This window comes from Myxocyprinus asiaticus, chromosome 20, assembly GCF_019703515.2.
Source record: "Myxocyprinus asiaticus isolate MX2 ecotype Aquarium Trade chromosome 20, UBuf_Myxa_2, whole genome shotgun sequence".
NCBI classification, from domain to species: domain Eukaryota; kingdom Metazoa; phylum Chordata; class Actinopteri; order Cypriniformes; family Catostomidae; genus Myxocyprinus; species Myxocyprinus asiaticus.
Window position 1 is genome coordinate 41,400,572 of NC_059363.1, and position 17,143 is coordinate 41,417,714.

Sequence of the window (17,143 nt, forward strand, 5' to 3'; positions counted from 1 at the left end):
ATAGTTTCATATTAAATCTGTTAGGGAATCTGTTAGACTTCATTTTTACTAGCTTCAACTGTGAACATTACAGTTTATTTTTTAGAAAAGACAATCAACATCAACCTAACCAGAGTAATGTGAAGCCACACATTGTCTTTCCTAATGGCCTTGTCATTACAAATGCCACTGTTAAACAATGGTAGAACAATGTAAACTTTCATAGGCAAGTACAATTTGAAACTTCCATGAACTATGGAAAAACATTATTGCCAAATTTTCCTCCTGTTCTGTCCTACTCCTGTTCTAACTGGCATTTGCCATCGGATATTTTATTGGTTACTTAAACCATTAGGCCTGTGTCCTGCTGAACTCATATCATTCTTGTTTAAATAAAAGTCCAAACAAATGCATACAGTTACAGTCTCCAGTTACCTTTATCACTTTTTGCGAGATGGGGGATTTTGGTTAGTGAAAATGCTGAGTGGCTAGTGACCTTGGAAAACTACTAGCCACAGTGGCCGGAGTGCCAAAAAGTTAATTTCAAACGCTGTTTAAGATATAATTAAAAATCAATTACCCTATGTAAAAAATGTGTGTGATTTTATTTATTTATTTATTTAAAATTTTTTGACTTCCGAAACCCGACTGTTAGGCTCTATTGCAAATGATTCATCTGTTTACATTCATTTAAAAAAAATTATAATGTCCATACTATTTCAGCATTGTTTTAGGCTACTGTTGTAGTTTTTCGAAAATCTTGCCTATAGTTAACAAAGTAAATTAATTTATAAATAGATTTGAAAAAGTGTTACCATTGGGATATGTCAAGATGTTCCTGAGGGTGAACTTAACCTTCCACATTTCACAAAGCTGCCTCAAAGGTGGTTGCAGGCAGTGTTTCAGGAGGGAAGTAGTCCTCCACAATCGACTGCAAACTTGCATACAGGTCTGGCTCCATTCTGATGAGCTGCCACTTCTCTGCCTGTATCACCTTTGTCTATTGATGGACTACACTCTTGAAATTGAATACATAGACTATCATTTAATTGCCAGAAAAAGCCTTCATCAGCCAACTAACAAAAGACAATGCAACTTCTGTAGTTGATCCAGGATTGACTTCAAAGACATTAGTCATTAATCTAGAAGTAAAAAAGCTTTTTTTTTTTTTTTTTTTTAACAATTCATCTTAATGCTTGCTTAATTTACAAATTTGAAACCATGACTTGCACTGCACATAAATAACTAATATTGGCATTATATTCATGATGTTTAGCCAGAGGGGAACTGGCCCCCACAGTGAGCCTGGTTCCTCCCAAGGTTATTTTTCTCCATTAACCAACATCTTATGGATTTTTGCTCACAGCGGTTCTAAATACAATTATTATTTAATTTCTATACACAATTTACAATCATATTTAACCAAACTACACAATGATCACTCTAAGACTTTATAGATATTACAGTTTAATTTTTTGCTAATGCATGATTTCCTGTAAAGCTGCTTTGAAATGATGTGTGTTGTGAAAAGCACTATACAAATAAAATGACTTGACTTTTTACTATCCAATCAATTCCCAATGGATAAATATTCAGTTGAATATCCTGTTTCACTCAGAAACACATCACATTACAGAAGTAAAATGTGTTATGAATGCCGTTTCATTTTGAATCTCAGCCAAAACAGAATTGCCCTTAAAAGAAGTGTAATGTAAAGACAGCTTGAAGATAATGGGCTAAACACAGTAACATACATTACTATGCAAAAGTCTTAGGCACATAAGATGTTTCACAAAAGCATTTGTCTTAAGATGGTTATTTATATCTTCATCTTTAGTGTGTCAATAGGAAATATAAATGTTAGACTCCCAAACATTACTTTTGCAAATAGAAAAGATTAGCATAGAAGAACAGGGAGCCCTGCAACAGATGTCATTGCCCCCACAAAGCCCCCCACTGAACATCGTGTCAGTCTGAGATTACATAAAGAGACAACAGATAGAAGATCTGTGGCGAATTCTCCAAGAAGCTTGGAAAATCCTATCTGCCGACAACCAAGAAAAACTGTGTCCAGGTGTACCTAGGAGAATTGGTGCTGTTTTAAAGGCAAAGGTGGTCACACTGAATATTGATTTAGCATTTTATGTTTACTGGACTTTGTATGACATTAAGTGATAAATGAAAACTATTTATGTCATTACTTTTGAAGACATCCTCACTATGCAAAAATTTTCACAGGTGCCTAAAACTTTTGCACAGCACTGTATACCAGTATAAACTTTATTTGTTCTTATTGTTGTCAATTTACCCAGGCTCTCCATGGAAGGATTGTGTCATCTTCTAGACTACATCGAGCAACGTCTCAGCGCTAAAGATATATGGCTCTACCGAAGCAGTACAATCAGTGAGCAGAAACTCAGAGATATCATCAGGTCAGAGAGGGACGATGTTTTCTTTCCGTGCTTGAGTCTTTGTCTCATCATGATGGTGTAGTGTTCAGATTTAGAGGAAATTGTGTTTTCTTGCCTTTAAGTGCCGTTACTTTGACACCAACAAAACTCTAGCAATAAATCTTGGTTTACAAAAGGGTTTTGAATAATTATGAATTTTTATAGTAACCCCTTGTAGATCAGTAATGATAATGTGTAAAAACCTTTACCACAGATTAACTTGGCAGTTTATTGTTCTCCCTGTTTTAATGTGTCTGCATGCACATGTGGATAAATAAACCACAGTTTGATATATATGTGTATAATTACACTCATGCCTTGGCTGAGGATTCTTTATATATATGCAGTATATGTAGTCAGCGTGGGAGTCTGGACAGTGTGGATCTGCAAGCATGTTGTGCTGTGGTTCTGCAGCAGTTGCCCCTGCTGTCCTGCAGTCTGTCTCAGGGATGCCTGTTACCCAAGGATCTTATCAACACTCACTGGTCATCAGCAACAAAGCCAGATCAGATCAGGTACAATGCTTTCTGCAGTCATGGCATCTAATTCTAAGATTTTTTTAACTGTTGTTTTTTCTTGTAAATATGGTAGTATTGGAAAGGCATTAAATGTATTTTGTTAAACAATGTTAATATGAAAGCAGATTCTAATTTTTATATATATATATATATATATATATATATATATATATATATATATATATATATATATATATATATATATATACACAGTGGTGTGAAAAAGTGTTTGCCCCCTTCCTGATTTCTTATTTTGTTGCATGTTTGTCACACATAAATGTTTCAGATCATCAAACAAGTTTAAATATTAGTCAAAGATAACACAAGTAAACACAAAATGCAGTTTTTAAATGAAAGTTGTTATTATTAAGGGAAAACAAAATCCAAACCTACATGGCCATGTGTGAAAAAGTGATTGCCCCCTAAACCTAATAACTGGTTGGGCCACCCTTAGCAGCAACAACTGCAATCAAGCGTTTGCGATAACTTGCAGTGAGTCTTTTACAGCACTGTGGAGGAATTTTGGCCCACTCATCTTTGCAGAATTGTTGTAATTCAGCCACATTGGAGGGTTTTCGAGCATGAACTGCGTTTTTAAGGTCATGCCACAGCATCTCAATAGGATTCAGGTCAGGACTTTGACTAGGCCACTCCAAAGTCTTCATTTTGTTTTTCTTCAGCCATTCAGAGGTGGACTTGCTGGTGTGTTTTGGATCATTGTCCTGCTGCAGAACCCAAGTTAGCTTCAGCTTGAGGTCACGAACAGATGGCCGGATATTCTCCTTCAGAATTTTTTGGTAAACAGCAGAATTCATGGTTCCACTTATCACAGCAAGTCTTCCAGGTCCTGAAGCAGCAAAACAGCCCCAGACCATCACACTACCACCACCATATTTTACTGTTGGTATGATGTTCTTTTTCTGAAATGCAGTGTTACTTTTACGCCAGATGTAATGGGACACACACCTTCCAAAAAGTTCAACTTTTGTCTCGTCAGTCCACAGAGTATTTTCCCAAAAGTCTTGGGGATCATCAAGATGTTTTCTGGCAAAAATGAGACGAGCCTTAATGTTCTTTTTGCTCAGCAGTGGTTTTCATCTTGGAACTCTGCCAGGCAGGCCATTTTTGCCCAGTCTCTTTCTTATGGTGGAGTCATGAACACTGACCTTATCTGAGGCAAGTGAGGCCTGCAGTTCTTTGGATGTTGTTATGGGGTCTTTTGTGACCTCTTGGGTGAGTCGTCGCTGCGCTCTTGGGGTAATTTTGGTTGGCCGGCCACTCCTGGGAAGGTTCACCACTGTTCCATGTTTTCGCCATTTGTGGATAATGGCTCTCACTGTGGTTCTCTGGAGTCCCAAAGCTTTAGAAATGGCTTTATAACCTTTTCCAGACTGATAGATCTCAATTACTTTCTTTCTCATTTGTTCCTGAATTTCTTTGGATCTCGGCATGATGTCTAGCTTTTGAAGATCTTTTGGTCTACTTCACTTTGTCAGGCAGGTCCTATTTAAGTGATTTCTTAATTGAGAACAGGTGTGGCAGTAATCAGGCCTGGGTGTGGCTAGAGAAATTGAACTCAGGTGTGATAAACCACAGTTAAGTTATGTTTTAACAGGTGGGGCAAACACTTTTTCACACAGGGCCATGTAGGTTTGGATTTTGTTTTCCCTTAATAATAACAACCTTCATTTAAAAACTGCATTTTGTGTTTACTTGTGTTATCTTTGACTAATATTTAAACTTGTTTGATGAACTGAAACATTTAAGTGTGACAAACATGCAAAAAAATAAGAAATCAGGAAGGGGGCAAACACTTTTTCACACCACTGTGTATATATATATATATATATATATATATATATATATATATATATATATATATATATATATGCACACACATACATACAGTTTTGCTGAAAAGTTTGCATACCCTGGCAGAAATTGTGAAATTTTGGCATTGATTTTGAAAATATGACTGATCATGCACTCATACTGATTTTATTTAAGGGTAGTGATCATATGAAGCCATTTATTATCACATAGTTCTTTGGCTCCTTTTTAAATCATAATGATAACAGAAATCAGCCAAATGGCCCTGATCAAAAGTTTACATACCCTTGAATGTTTGGCCTTGTTACAGACACACAAGGTGACACACACAGGTTTAAATGGCAATTAAAGGTTCATTTCCTACACCTGTGGCTTTTTAAATTGCAATTAGTGTCTGTGTATAAATAGTCAATGAGTTTGTTAGCTCTCACATGGATGCACTAAGCAGGCTAGATACTGAGCCATGGGGAGCAGAAAAGAACTGTCAAAAGACCTGCGTAACAAGGTAATGGAACTTTATAAAGATGGAAAAGGATATAAAAAGATATCCAAAGCCTTGAAAATGCCAGTCAGTACTGTTCAATCACTTACTAAGAAGTGGAAAATTCGGGGATCTCTTGATACCAAGCCAAGGTCAGGTAGACCAAGAAAGATTTCAGCCACAACTGCCAGAAGAATTGTTCTGGATACAAAGAAAAACCCACAGGTAACCTCAGGAGAAATACAGGCTGCTCTGGAAAAAGACGGTGTGGTTTTCAGCTCTGTACTCTGTATTGGCCTTCAGCAGAAGTTATTTTAGACTTACAGCTTCACAGTTTACCACTGAAAAAAAATGATAATTTTTTCTCGGGTAGTTTTATAATATATGTTCGGTTTTCTGCAATTATACCAAAGGATGAGATGGGTGTTTCTTCAACTTAAGGCACTTTTAGCATTAAGTTCTTCTAGAATGTAAAGTCTTGTTAAAACATTTTTCACACTCACTAAAATTTGTCTACTAACAATGGCCAACAGTTTATGTACGTGCATAACAGGAGATGTCATTTTTTTTCTAAAAAACAAAAAACAGAAAAAAATTCTGAATGTCCCACTACATCTATAAGACTCCTTTATCTTGCTAAGGCTAATTTTATAGCTAATATTTTATGTATTCAAAATACATACAATTAAATAATATTGTATGAAAAAATCTAATTACAGCTTGATTGGAAATGACGGCCAATTAAAATTTTGCTGCTCACAAGGGATATTTATCCTGATTTTGTTTTGTTCAATCATTACTTGTCTCGTATTTCATCATAAGCATGCTTTTCACTGACTCTTTTGTCAACTTGGTTAACTTAAAATAAATATATATATTAGGTGCAAAATATTTGGTGTAATGGAAATGACAACACAACTATGGGACAGTTGTCATTTTAAGCAATTGATAGAAATAATTTTCACACAATAGATATTGAGACAGTTTCTTTTTATTTCATTCTTTTGTAGTTTATTTATTTTTGATTAAACTATTAAACAATGAAAAACAAAACACATACAAACAGAATCAACATTTAACCCCAACTCCCAACAACCCCAGTGGTCACACAACCATAGACACACAAACAAAACAAAAAATATATATAATAAACACACATCCACTACACCTTTCTCTGCACTGTCCCTCCCCAAGAGCCCTCCAAAAAAGACAGATACTTTCCCCATTTCTCCACAAACTCCCCAGTCTTCTGGATGCCCCCTCCTCCAAAGCTGCCACCCTGGCCATCTCCGAACACCACTCCTGAAATGGGGGCACTCCAGCCGACTTCCAACCCCTTAAAATTATCTGTCTGGCAATCATAATACTAGTTAGCACCCAGTTTTTTACGTGCTTTTTCTCCAAATTAATGACCGCCCCATCTCCTAAAATACAGAGTCTCTCGGGCAAAATAAAATTTGACAGCCCAATACCTCACACATAAAACTCTGAATCCTCAACCAAAATTCTTGGATCTTAACACATCCCCAAAAGACATGGGTTGTGTCTCCATTTTCTGATTGACATCACCAGCAGGTGGGTGTGTCTTTAAGACCAAGCCTATGCAGTCTAGAGGGGGTCCAATAGACTCTATGTAAAATCTTGAATTGCATAAGGCGAACCCTTGCATCTCTAGATGCGTACTTGATGTTATTGATATCCTAAATAGTGTTGCCATGGCAACAGATTAATTGTTATTATTCCTTTATTCCTATATTTGGGTGTAAACTTAAATGGTTGTAACTCATGAATGCTAGGGAGTACAGACCTAAGCCTGGTCTCTTTTTAAAGAAGACACTTGGCAGTTTATTGTGCAAGTGAAAACAGTTTTTAAAGTGAAAAAAGTAATAGAAGTTTAAGTTTATTGTAATGAAAATGTGCTGCACAAACTTTTTATTTTTTATATAAATAAAATATACTAAAAATATCAACTGAAATGTAAAAATATTAGAAAATTAGCCACATGTGTAACCCAGATGTGATCCAAATTTTAGGTCGATATATCAAAAAATGACCTTTTGGTCGTTTTTATTCAGACGCAGTACCAGAAACGCCCAATAGAGGACAGCCAAGCTCCATTGGTGAATGATTCCCAAAAGACCACATCTGCACAATTATCTGAGTAAACTCGGCAGGAACTGGCATTAAACACAATATGAATTTGAGAACAGTAATACAAAAAGATCAGTTACAAGGACAGGTCTTTTTTATATATATATAATGCCATAAAGGTGGGACAGTAAGATATAAAGTTTTGGATCTAAACAAAACTAATGTTAGAAACACCTTTCAAACCACACGTGAAGTGACAACATTTTATTGCACAACATTATATAAGACATTTACAAGATTATAAATATTATAATAACTTCTAAAATAACTGGTTACAATGTAAGTGCTGTTAGCAGTTGGAGCCAGCAACTATTTTCAATTTCAACAAACATATTATATTTTTTCTGCCATAAATTATGTAAGATAATTCCTCTGTATCACTCGAAATGATTGTGTGGTTGATGTCGCATTCTAAACTGAGAAAGGCCAGCCCATGTAACCATAGAAACCTCACACTATTGCCTAAACAGAATGAAGATTTATTGTATTAATAAATTATTTAATAAGAATAACAAGTAAGGCCCAATGCCCGGTTGCATAAAACACCTTATGTTTTTCCCTTAAGTATAACACTTAAAGTGTGATTTCCCCTTACCTAAGAAAATGGCATGAGGGTGTTGCATATAATCCCTTAGACACTTCTCTTAGCTAAGGGAAACTGTTAAGGGATTTACTACAGTGAGCAAGGTTTTACCATAATAAAATTCTACTGTTACCATGGATACAACATGTCCCTACCTACTTTCAGAAGATCGGAAATGTCCCGACCAACATTTGGGCAATTTTACCACATAGAAAATACTTATATATTTTTGTTTTAATTTAAATGACTATTAAATTTCCTCACTATCATTATTAATATGTACATTATTGTCCGACCTCTTCTGAAGTGGGAATAAATGTAGGAGGGGAGTATCGTCACATGACATCTGTTCCTTTTCTCAGCAATTTTCACTGTCATTTGTGATAACTGCATAAAGATTTTTTCAAACTAATTTCTGGAGGAAACACAGGCGGATTTCCATTTGTATGATGTACGATCCTGGAAATTAATAGATTCAAACACTTTTTTGAGTTCAAATCTTTCCTGTGTAAGTAAAAAAATAAACATCCTGAGTTTTGCATGCAGACCAATTAATGAAGAATTCTGCTTTCACAGCCGGTAAGTGCCCTCTTGAGAAGACACCTTTGAATTTTAATGACTGTGTCAGGTAAGGGGTGGATGGTGGTGCAAGATGTTAAGATGCTAGTTTAACTGTGATGAGAACTGATTACCATCCTAAATTACAAATATTAGTGGTGGTCAGTAAGACTGTAAGATATATAGCCTATATTCAGTATATGCAAAAGTTTTAGGCACTTGTGAAAAATGTTGCATAATGAGGATATCTTCAAAAATAATGCCATAAATAGTTTTCATTTTTCAATTAACATCATACAAAGTCCAGTAAACATTAAAAAGCTAAATCAATATTTGGTGTGGCCACCTTTGCCTTCAAAACAGCCCCAATTCTCCTAGGTATACCTGGACACAGTTTTTCTTGGTTGTTGGCAGATAGGATGTACCAAGCTTCTTGGAGAATTCACCACAGTTCTTCTACCTGTTTAGGCTTTCTCAGTTGCTTCTGTCTCTTCATGTAATCCCAGACTGACTTGATGTTCAGTGGGAGGCTCTGTGGGGACAATGCCATCTCTTGCAGAGCACCCTGTTCTTCTATTCTAATATTTTCTATTTGCAAAAGTAATGTTTGGGAGTCTAAAATGTATTTTTCCTATTGACACACTAAAGCTGAAGATATAAATAACCATCTTAAGACAATTTTTTTTTTTAAATTTTTTTTTAATTTAATTTTTTTTAAACATATTAAGTGCCTAAAACTTTTGCACAGTACTGTACATATTTGCAATATATCACAAATGAACTTGCGTCATGATATTAATGCATCCATTTATACAGTTTATAAAGATGCAGCGAGCAGAAAATACTAGGCACATTTCTCTGTGTGTTTCTATTAGATCGCCCTCCAGCTTGTTGGTGATTTCTTATATTATGTGATGGTCAAATATGTACTCCTGCAATAGTTTTTCAATCGAAAAATAAATCATCTTGACCTACTGTACTCTTCAATTGGTTATATAAACTAAGCCATCTTGTTTTTTGAAACCCTTTAACTTCCCAACCTTAAGGTTTACTTAGAAAAATGGCACTTAAGGGGCTTTATGCAACACTTAAAGGAATAGTTCACCCAAAAATGAAAATTTGCTGATAATTTACTCACCCTCAGGCCATCCAAGATGTATCTAAGTTTCTTTCTTCATAAAAACAGAATTTAAGATTTTTAGGATTTCATTTCAGGCCTCCTCCTTTAAACAATGCAAGTGAATGTACAAATAAAGTTCTTCTGAACCCAATTGATTATTTTTAGAAACAAAACAATACTTATATACTTTTTAACTGCAAATGTTCGCTTCCGTACATCTCTGTGACGCACTCATGAGAGGGATGACGTAAGCTCATTGGTAAGGTCATGCGTCACGTGGAGGAGGCAGGAAGAGAAACTTGCACAGACCAAGCACCGTTCACAAACCAAAACAGTCCAAAATAAAAAAATAAATAAAAATAAAATAATTTCCAACTAATAAAAAAAAAACCATTACTGCAGTAAATAACAATCCTTTATTTCGGAGCAATGCCGTTGCATTATCTACTTGTGCTTTTTCTTTAGCAGAAATATATAAGCTATATGACTGTCAGGAATTCAAGCCACACAAGTTGTAGTTAGTGAAACCAAGTGCAAGAGCGTTTACTGAGATTCACAGGGTTTACACAGTGAGATCAATGGTACAGGTGATATCACACAGAAGAGAAGCTTCACAAAATGAAGAAGAGGTAACAGGCAGCAGGGTAAGCACTAAACAGATATCGACGAAGATCAAGAGCAAATACAGACAGGTAAATACTGCGTGAGAGCAGCGCGGTCAAACTAGAGTCCTTTGTGTGAGACTTGACAGTGAAGTTATTTATGCAGGCAGTGATGAGCGAGTGAATTGAGTTCAGGTGCTGTGAATTAGAAATCGTATGAGCGGAGCGCTGAGGGAGGTGCAGAGCCCGAGGGAGGCGTGACATTAACAAAGTTTTCACACATACCTGAGTTTGCTGGAAAAACAGCACGGGCACAGCCGATGAATACAGATATCGACCCTTTGTTTCTTTCGTTGGTCTGAAATCCTCAGGGGTAAAATGTTCACTGCACACCCTCCAATATTTGAGAGAATATAGGGGTGTACTGATATCCAGGTTCAGCGTGATAAGCCAGAGCTTCAATCGCTCATGATCATGCATAGGCAATCGATGAAAAGTTAATCTTTTTCCCATCGTGCATTTTCTTTGGGGTTTCTGAAGGTTAAAGCATCCAGGATACACACACCAAACGACCATTTTGAACAATACACTTATACAAATATACAGCAAAGACAGTTAAACTTTTGTACAGCGCTCCTCTTGTAAACAATGACGCGCTTCCTGCCTCCTCCTCCACGTGACGCATGACCTTACCAATGAGCTTACGTCATCCCTCTCATGAGCGCGTCACAGAGATTTACGGAAGCGAACATTGGTAGTTAAAAAGTATATAAGTATTGTTTTGTTTCTAAAAATAATCAATCGTTTGGGTTCAGAAGAACTTTATTTGTCGACTGGAGTTGTGTGGATTATTATGATGCACCCTAAATATGCATTTTGGACCGTCAAAAAACATTCACTTGTATTGTTTAAAGGAGGAGGCCTGAAATGAAATCCTAAAAATCTTCAATTCTGTTTTGATGAAGAAAGAAACTCCGATACATCTTGGATGGCCTGTGGGTGAGTAAATTATCAGCAAATTTTCATTTTTGGGTGAACTATTCCTTTAATGTGTTTTAAGGGCGTTTGTAACTAAAAAATAAATACTTAAGGGAAACCGAAAGGGATCATGAGGTTTTACTTATAAACCCCTTAAATTACATAATAACACTTAATGGTTATTTTCTGCAATCCTTTCATTTTAAGGGAAACTTTAGGGTGGTCTTAAGGGAAAATTACACTTAAGGTGCTTTATGCAACCGGGCCCAAGTATTTTAAAAGGTCATATGTGACATTGTTTCTGCGACAGCCCCAGAGCTGCGATGCTCGGTGTATATGTCAGCGTCCGAATTCACTTACTCATTTCATTCACTCACTGCTGAGATATAGTGCACTCACTGCCATTTACTATATAGGAAATAGTGAATGATTGAACGATTTCGGACACAGCGATCGATTTTGATTGCAAAAAAATTAATTAATATCAATATTTTATTGAAATTAGACATTTTTGATTACATGATAACATAAAAAAGAGGATCAGTCAGGTTTTTTTTCCCCATTTACCCCCTATTTTCCATGTTTTGGATAAAATGGTTGAGTCCATTTTCATCAGTTAGGCCCATTTGAGATGCCAAACACCTCTCCTTGAAAGTAGATGAGAGCAGGCTGGTGCGGTCTGGGGAGGTGTGAAATAAGAGCTGTAAGGTCGGACAGTTCTCACTTCTCATAGTGGATCAGCCGCTACGAGATCAGAGGAAGATATCTCGTGATTCATGTTCAAATGCTTTGTTGTTAATAAAGTGGATGTAATTTAAATTCTGTTGCTTTTAAATGAAAATAAATATGATAAACAAAACACTCAATGTACCTGTTATTTAATTCCCCCCATAAGACGTGTTTTTCCATAAATTTTTATTTAATAAAGACACGTATTTTAGATATTTCAGAAATATGATACCAGTCACATATCCCATACAGAGATTGCACTGGCCAGAATGTTGGGAATATTCACATATAATTTATACACATAAAAACATGATATTAGAGATAAAAAATCAAACATTTTAAAAGAGAACAAAACATTACGGTTGTTTAAGTCATTTCCCATCGTGTTTGCAGTTCACGCAACTTGGAAAAGCAACTGCGCCACCTACCTGCTACAACTGCGGCCACCTCGTGGGAGTATTTTTGACATACGTGGTCATGATATCACAGCAAGTCGGACAGATTTCTAACCGGCATGCACCTGTCGGTGATCACCGGTAATAAGTTCTTCGCAGAATTTGCTCATCTCAAAGGAGCCTAGTGATTTTGCATGCTGTTTTTTCTTCAGTCATTGGATTGGATCATAAGCAGAGAACATGAAACATAAGTAGCTTACTGTCACTCACATGTGGCTTTTCTTTTAAAATGCCCTCTTTTTAAAAAATAATATATGTTTTTCACTGTAATGTTCTAATTGCAAAATAGACTGCAGAAGATGAAAGTTGAGTTTTTAAGATTTAATTTGATACAAGGTAGGTGAACAATGAGAAGTTTTTGATATAAAACAAAGCATTTGTTTTTTTAGCCACACTCAAACGGCCCAACTGTTGACCAGTGACAGTTAACAGGTTTAAAATGGGTGTGTGAGACGGCCTTTGTAGCACCCCCATTTTCACCTACAGTCACCAAAATGTGTACATATATAGTTCACATGAAGCCGGACAACTTTCATAGTTATAGTTATTAGTTCTGCCCAACAGGAAGTCGGCCATTTTGGATTTTTTGAATATTGCAGTCTCTGAACTTTTAAATACTCCTCCTAGGGGATTCATGAGACTGTCACCACATTATGCCAAGACGATGAAGATGCTAAATTGAGAACTTATTTTTTATATATGGAATGGTGTTGCCATGGCGAGGCATTTAATTAAATGTGAAAAATGGGAAACACCAAGTGCCGCATATCCTCTGTGTGCAATGTATGATTTAGATCAAAATTTTGATGTGTGTTTAGTCTTGGGGGCAAATCACATGGATGTGACTATTTTGGGTCACGGTCATAGTGCCACCACCTGGCAGCATGAAGTGTAGCAACAGACTTTAAAATAACACTCTTATTTTTACCCAAATTGCTTCAGAATAGTTTAGAATAATGCGAAATGCATGTGTCCACCTTGCATTGTTTTCCGAAAGCCACTGGGTGGAAATGGATCCACGGTGCTTGGGCCTGTCATCGCTGCTAGTAGCTATATTTTACATTTGTTTTGTCAGACTATCAATGCAGCCAGGTAACTCCACCCCTTCCCCTATGTATGGTTAGCTGGCAAGCGCTGAGTGCATGAAGTGTCCAACATTCCACACTTTGTTTTGATGGTTGAAGAAGTGCAACATAGGAACGGGTATTCATTGTACACTTCTATTTGTTATATTTTCAGTGTCAAAATACAATATATACTACTCACACCACTTACACTACAAAGTGACGTAGAATAGTACAGAATTGTGTGGTTTGGCACGTACCTATGGTCAGTAGTTTCTTAAGTCACTTTTAATGTGACCTTATTAAGAAAAAAAATTTTTTAAGTTAAAATCTGTTAAAAATCTATCCCTGGAACATAAAATTGCCCCGAAGTTGAAAAACACCCATGTACAGTACATTGTAAAAAAATAATGATTTGATAAAGTCATGATGAGTCATTTAGAGGAAAGTAATGAGAATAAATATAATTGACAATATTAATTTGTATTAATGATCCTTCAGTACAAACATACCCCAGAAAACAACAGAATGTTCAGTATTGCTTACAGTTATTTGATTTAACAATTTGCTTGCAGAAGTTTACATACACCGTAGCCAAATACATTTAAACTCAGTTTTTCACAATTCCTGACATTTAATCGTAGAAAACATTCCCTCTCTTGGGTCAGTTAGGATCACTACTTTATTTTAAGAATGTGAAATGTCAGAATAATAGTAGAGAAAATTATTTATTTCAGCTTTTATTTCTTTCATCACATTCCCAGTGGGTCAAAAGTTTACATCCACTTTGTTAGTATTTCATTGCCTTTAAATTGTTTAACTTGGGTCAAACGTTTTGAGGAGCCTTCCACAAGCTTCTCACAATAAGCTGCTGGACTTTTTACCCATTCCTCCAGACAGAACTGTTGTAACTGAGTCAGGATTGTAGGCCTCCTTGCTCGCACACGCTTTTTCAGTTCTGCCCACAAATTGTCTACCGGATTGAGGTCAGGGCTTTGTGATGGCCACTCCAATACCTTGACTTTGTTGTCCTTAAGCCATTTTGCCACAACTTTGGAGGTATGCTTGGGGTCATTGTCCATTTGGAAGACCCATTTGCGACTGAGATTTAACTTCCTGGCTGATGTCTTGAGATTTTGCTTCAATATATCCACATCATTTTCCTTCCTCATGATGCCATCTATTTTGTGAAGTGCACCAGTACCTCCTGCAGCAAAGCACCCCCACAACATGATGCTGCCACCCCCATGCTTCATGGTTGGGATGGTGTTCTTCGGCTTGCAAGCCTCACTCTTTTCCCTCCAAACATAACGATGGTCATTATGGCCAAACAATTACATTTTTGTTTCATTAGACCATAGGACATTTCTCCAAAAGTGCACTTGCAAACTGTAGTCTGGCTTTTTTTATGGTGGTTTTAGAGCAGTGGCTTCTTCCTTTCAGGTTATGTCGATATAGGACTCGTTTTACTGTGGATATAGATACTTGTCTACCGGTTTCCTCCAGCATCGTCACAAGGTCCTTTTCTGTTATTCTGGGATTGATTTGCACTTTTCGACCAAATTAATTCATCTCTAGGAGACAGAATGCGTCTCCTTCCTGAGCGGTATGATGGCTACGTGGTCCCATGGTGTTTATATTTGCATACTATTGTTTGTACAGATGAATGTGGTACCTTCAGGCATTTGGAAATTGCTCCCAATTATGAACCACACTTGTGGTGGTCCACAATTTATTTTCTGAGGTCTTGGTTGATTTCTTTTGATTTCCCATGATGTCAAGCAAAGAGGCACTGAGTTTGAAGATAGGCCTTAAAATACATTCACAGGTACACCTCCTATTCAGTACACCTCCTATCAGAAGCTAATTGGCTGATTTTCTAATGGCTTGACATCATTTTCTGTAATTTTCCAAGCTGCTTAAAGGCACAGTTAACTTATGTAAACTTCTGACCCACTGGAATTGTGATATAGTCAATTAAAAGTGAAACAATCTGTCTGTAAACAATTGTTAAAATAAAATGTCCTAAACGACTTGCCAAAACTATAGTTTACTAATATTAAATCTGTGGAGTGGTTAAATTTATTTTTTGTCTTCAACCTAAGTGTATGTAAACTTCTGACTTTAACTTTATGTGTATATATATATATATATATATATATATATATATATATATATATATATATATATATATATATATACTGTATATATACTGTATATATACTGTATATATATGTGTGTGTGTGTGTGTGTGTGTGTTTTGTTTGACAGTAGGTAGGTTATGATGTTTAAATGTTTGCTATATTATTGTGTCCTGTTGGGGGCGTGTAGGTCGTGTCTGTCAGCTTACAGTGCTCTGCTGTGGGACCGCTGTTTCAGACACATCCTTCAGCTGCAGCGACAGGAAATCCTCAGCATAGACCTCATCGTTCAGCTCTTTGCTCCACTCCTGGTGCTCAACAGTGCCACCTACAACGACAAGGTATCACTCTCACCTGCCTTCTGCTTTAAAACTTTAAAATTTGTCTTCTTGTGCATATAATATGAAACGGCCATGATGAAGGGACATAGTAATATTGACTGCAGTGGTGCAACAATGATGCCCAGCCCCTTCCACTGCAAGCTGTTTTCGGCATTCATGTTTACATACACTACAGTAACCCTTGTTTCAGAAATGTCTTATTTTCTGTTTTTAGAACAGTTTAAATTCTTCTTGAGTTTTAAACTCGTATTTAAGTGGGATATTGTAGTCAATTCTGCTCTCCAGTTCTTTACGGGTTGAACCTGGTAATCTACTTAAGCTCTACTGAAATTGCCCATAAAGATTCAATGATTCATGCTAGTGTTTATGAAACCACTTATTTGCTGTGTGTAGCAGTGTATATGGGGGCATTATTGTTCTGCAGTATGAAATAATTATGAGGAAAGAATGCTTGCACAATATGATGCACCTGGTCCAGTAAAATGACCTCATCCTGTAAATGTGCATGGATCTTGAGAACACGCTCTTTCCTAGTGGTACCCCACTTTACCATAAATTCCAGCTTTATAAAGCTCACTACTTTCTGTTGAAATTAGGTCATAGAGGTGCTGATACTGGCCTGTTATTGTTAAAGTTGTATTTTATGGCATTTAGCCTGTGAAGTGTTCATCTACATCTGGGTGTTTTTAGCATTGTGGACTTCTGTGGGTTTCTCACTTTATGATATTCACCTAAATACTGATTCAGGCTAAATATTCAACCTAGTCTCATAGAATGAATGTTACTCTAACTAAAGTTTTGCAAACTGAGTATTATGTGCTGCGTTCTACATTTTGTCACAGTTTCCTGGTGAAATTAACACTAAAGGCACTACAACAATTGTGTGTTTTATTCACTTTCACACAAATCACAAGTACAATGGCTGATTATTACTTTATAAACTCTATTACTTACACATTGCTTTGTTCTAATATCAAAACACTTACTCTCCAACACATAATTTGAGAAACGATACATTTTAATGCTTGTGATTAGCTTGTGCTGTAGCTCACCTCATAGAGCAAGGATGGGCAACTTTGAAGGGGGCGAGGGACAACATTTTTTCTCCTTTCTACCAAGGGGCCGGATTACAAATCCACACTATAACAATGTTCACCCCTTTA

General features: G+C 36.4%; 1 protein-coding gene across 6 annotated transcripts in view; it reads left to right on the forward strand.

The window, feature by feature from the left end:
* Positions 1-17,143, forward strand: part of kiz (kizuna centrosomal protein) — a 134,866-nt gene that overhangs the window by 74,321 nt on the left and 43,402 nt on the right. For all 6 annotated transcript variants that reach the window (XR_007892188.1, XR_007892186.1, XR_007892187.1 and 3 more), the window contains 3 exons: positions 2,292-2,411; positions 2,777-2,944; positions 15,830-15,980. Coding sequence is in view for 2 of the 6 variants with exons in the window: in XM_051646224.1 (XP_051502184.1) it covers positions 2,292-2,411; positions 2,777-2,944; positions 15,830-15,980 (439 nt within the window). In the remaining 4 variants the exon portion in view is untranslated. The remainder of the gene's footprint in view (positions 1-2,291; positions 2,412-2,776; positions 2,945-15,829; positions 15,981-17,143) is intronic.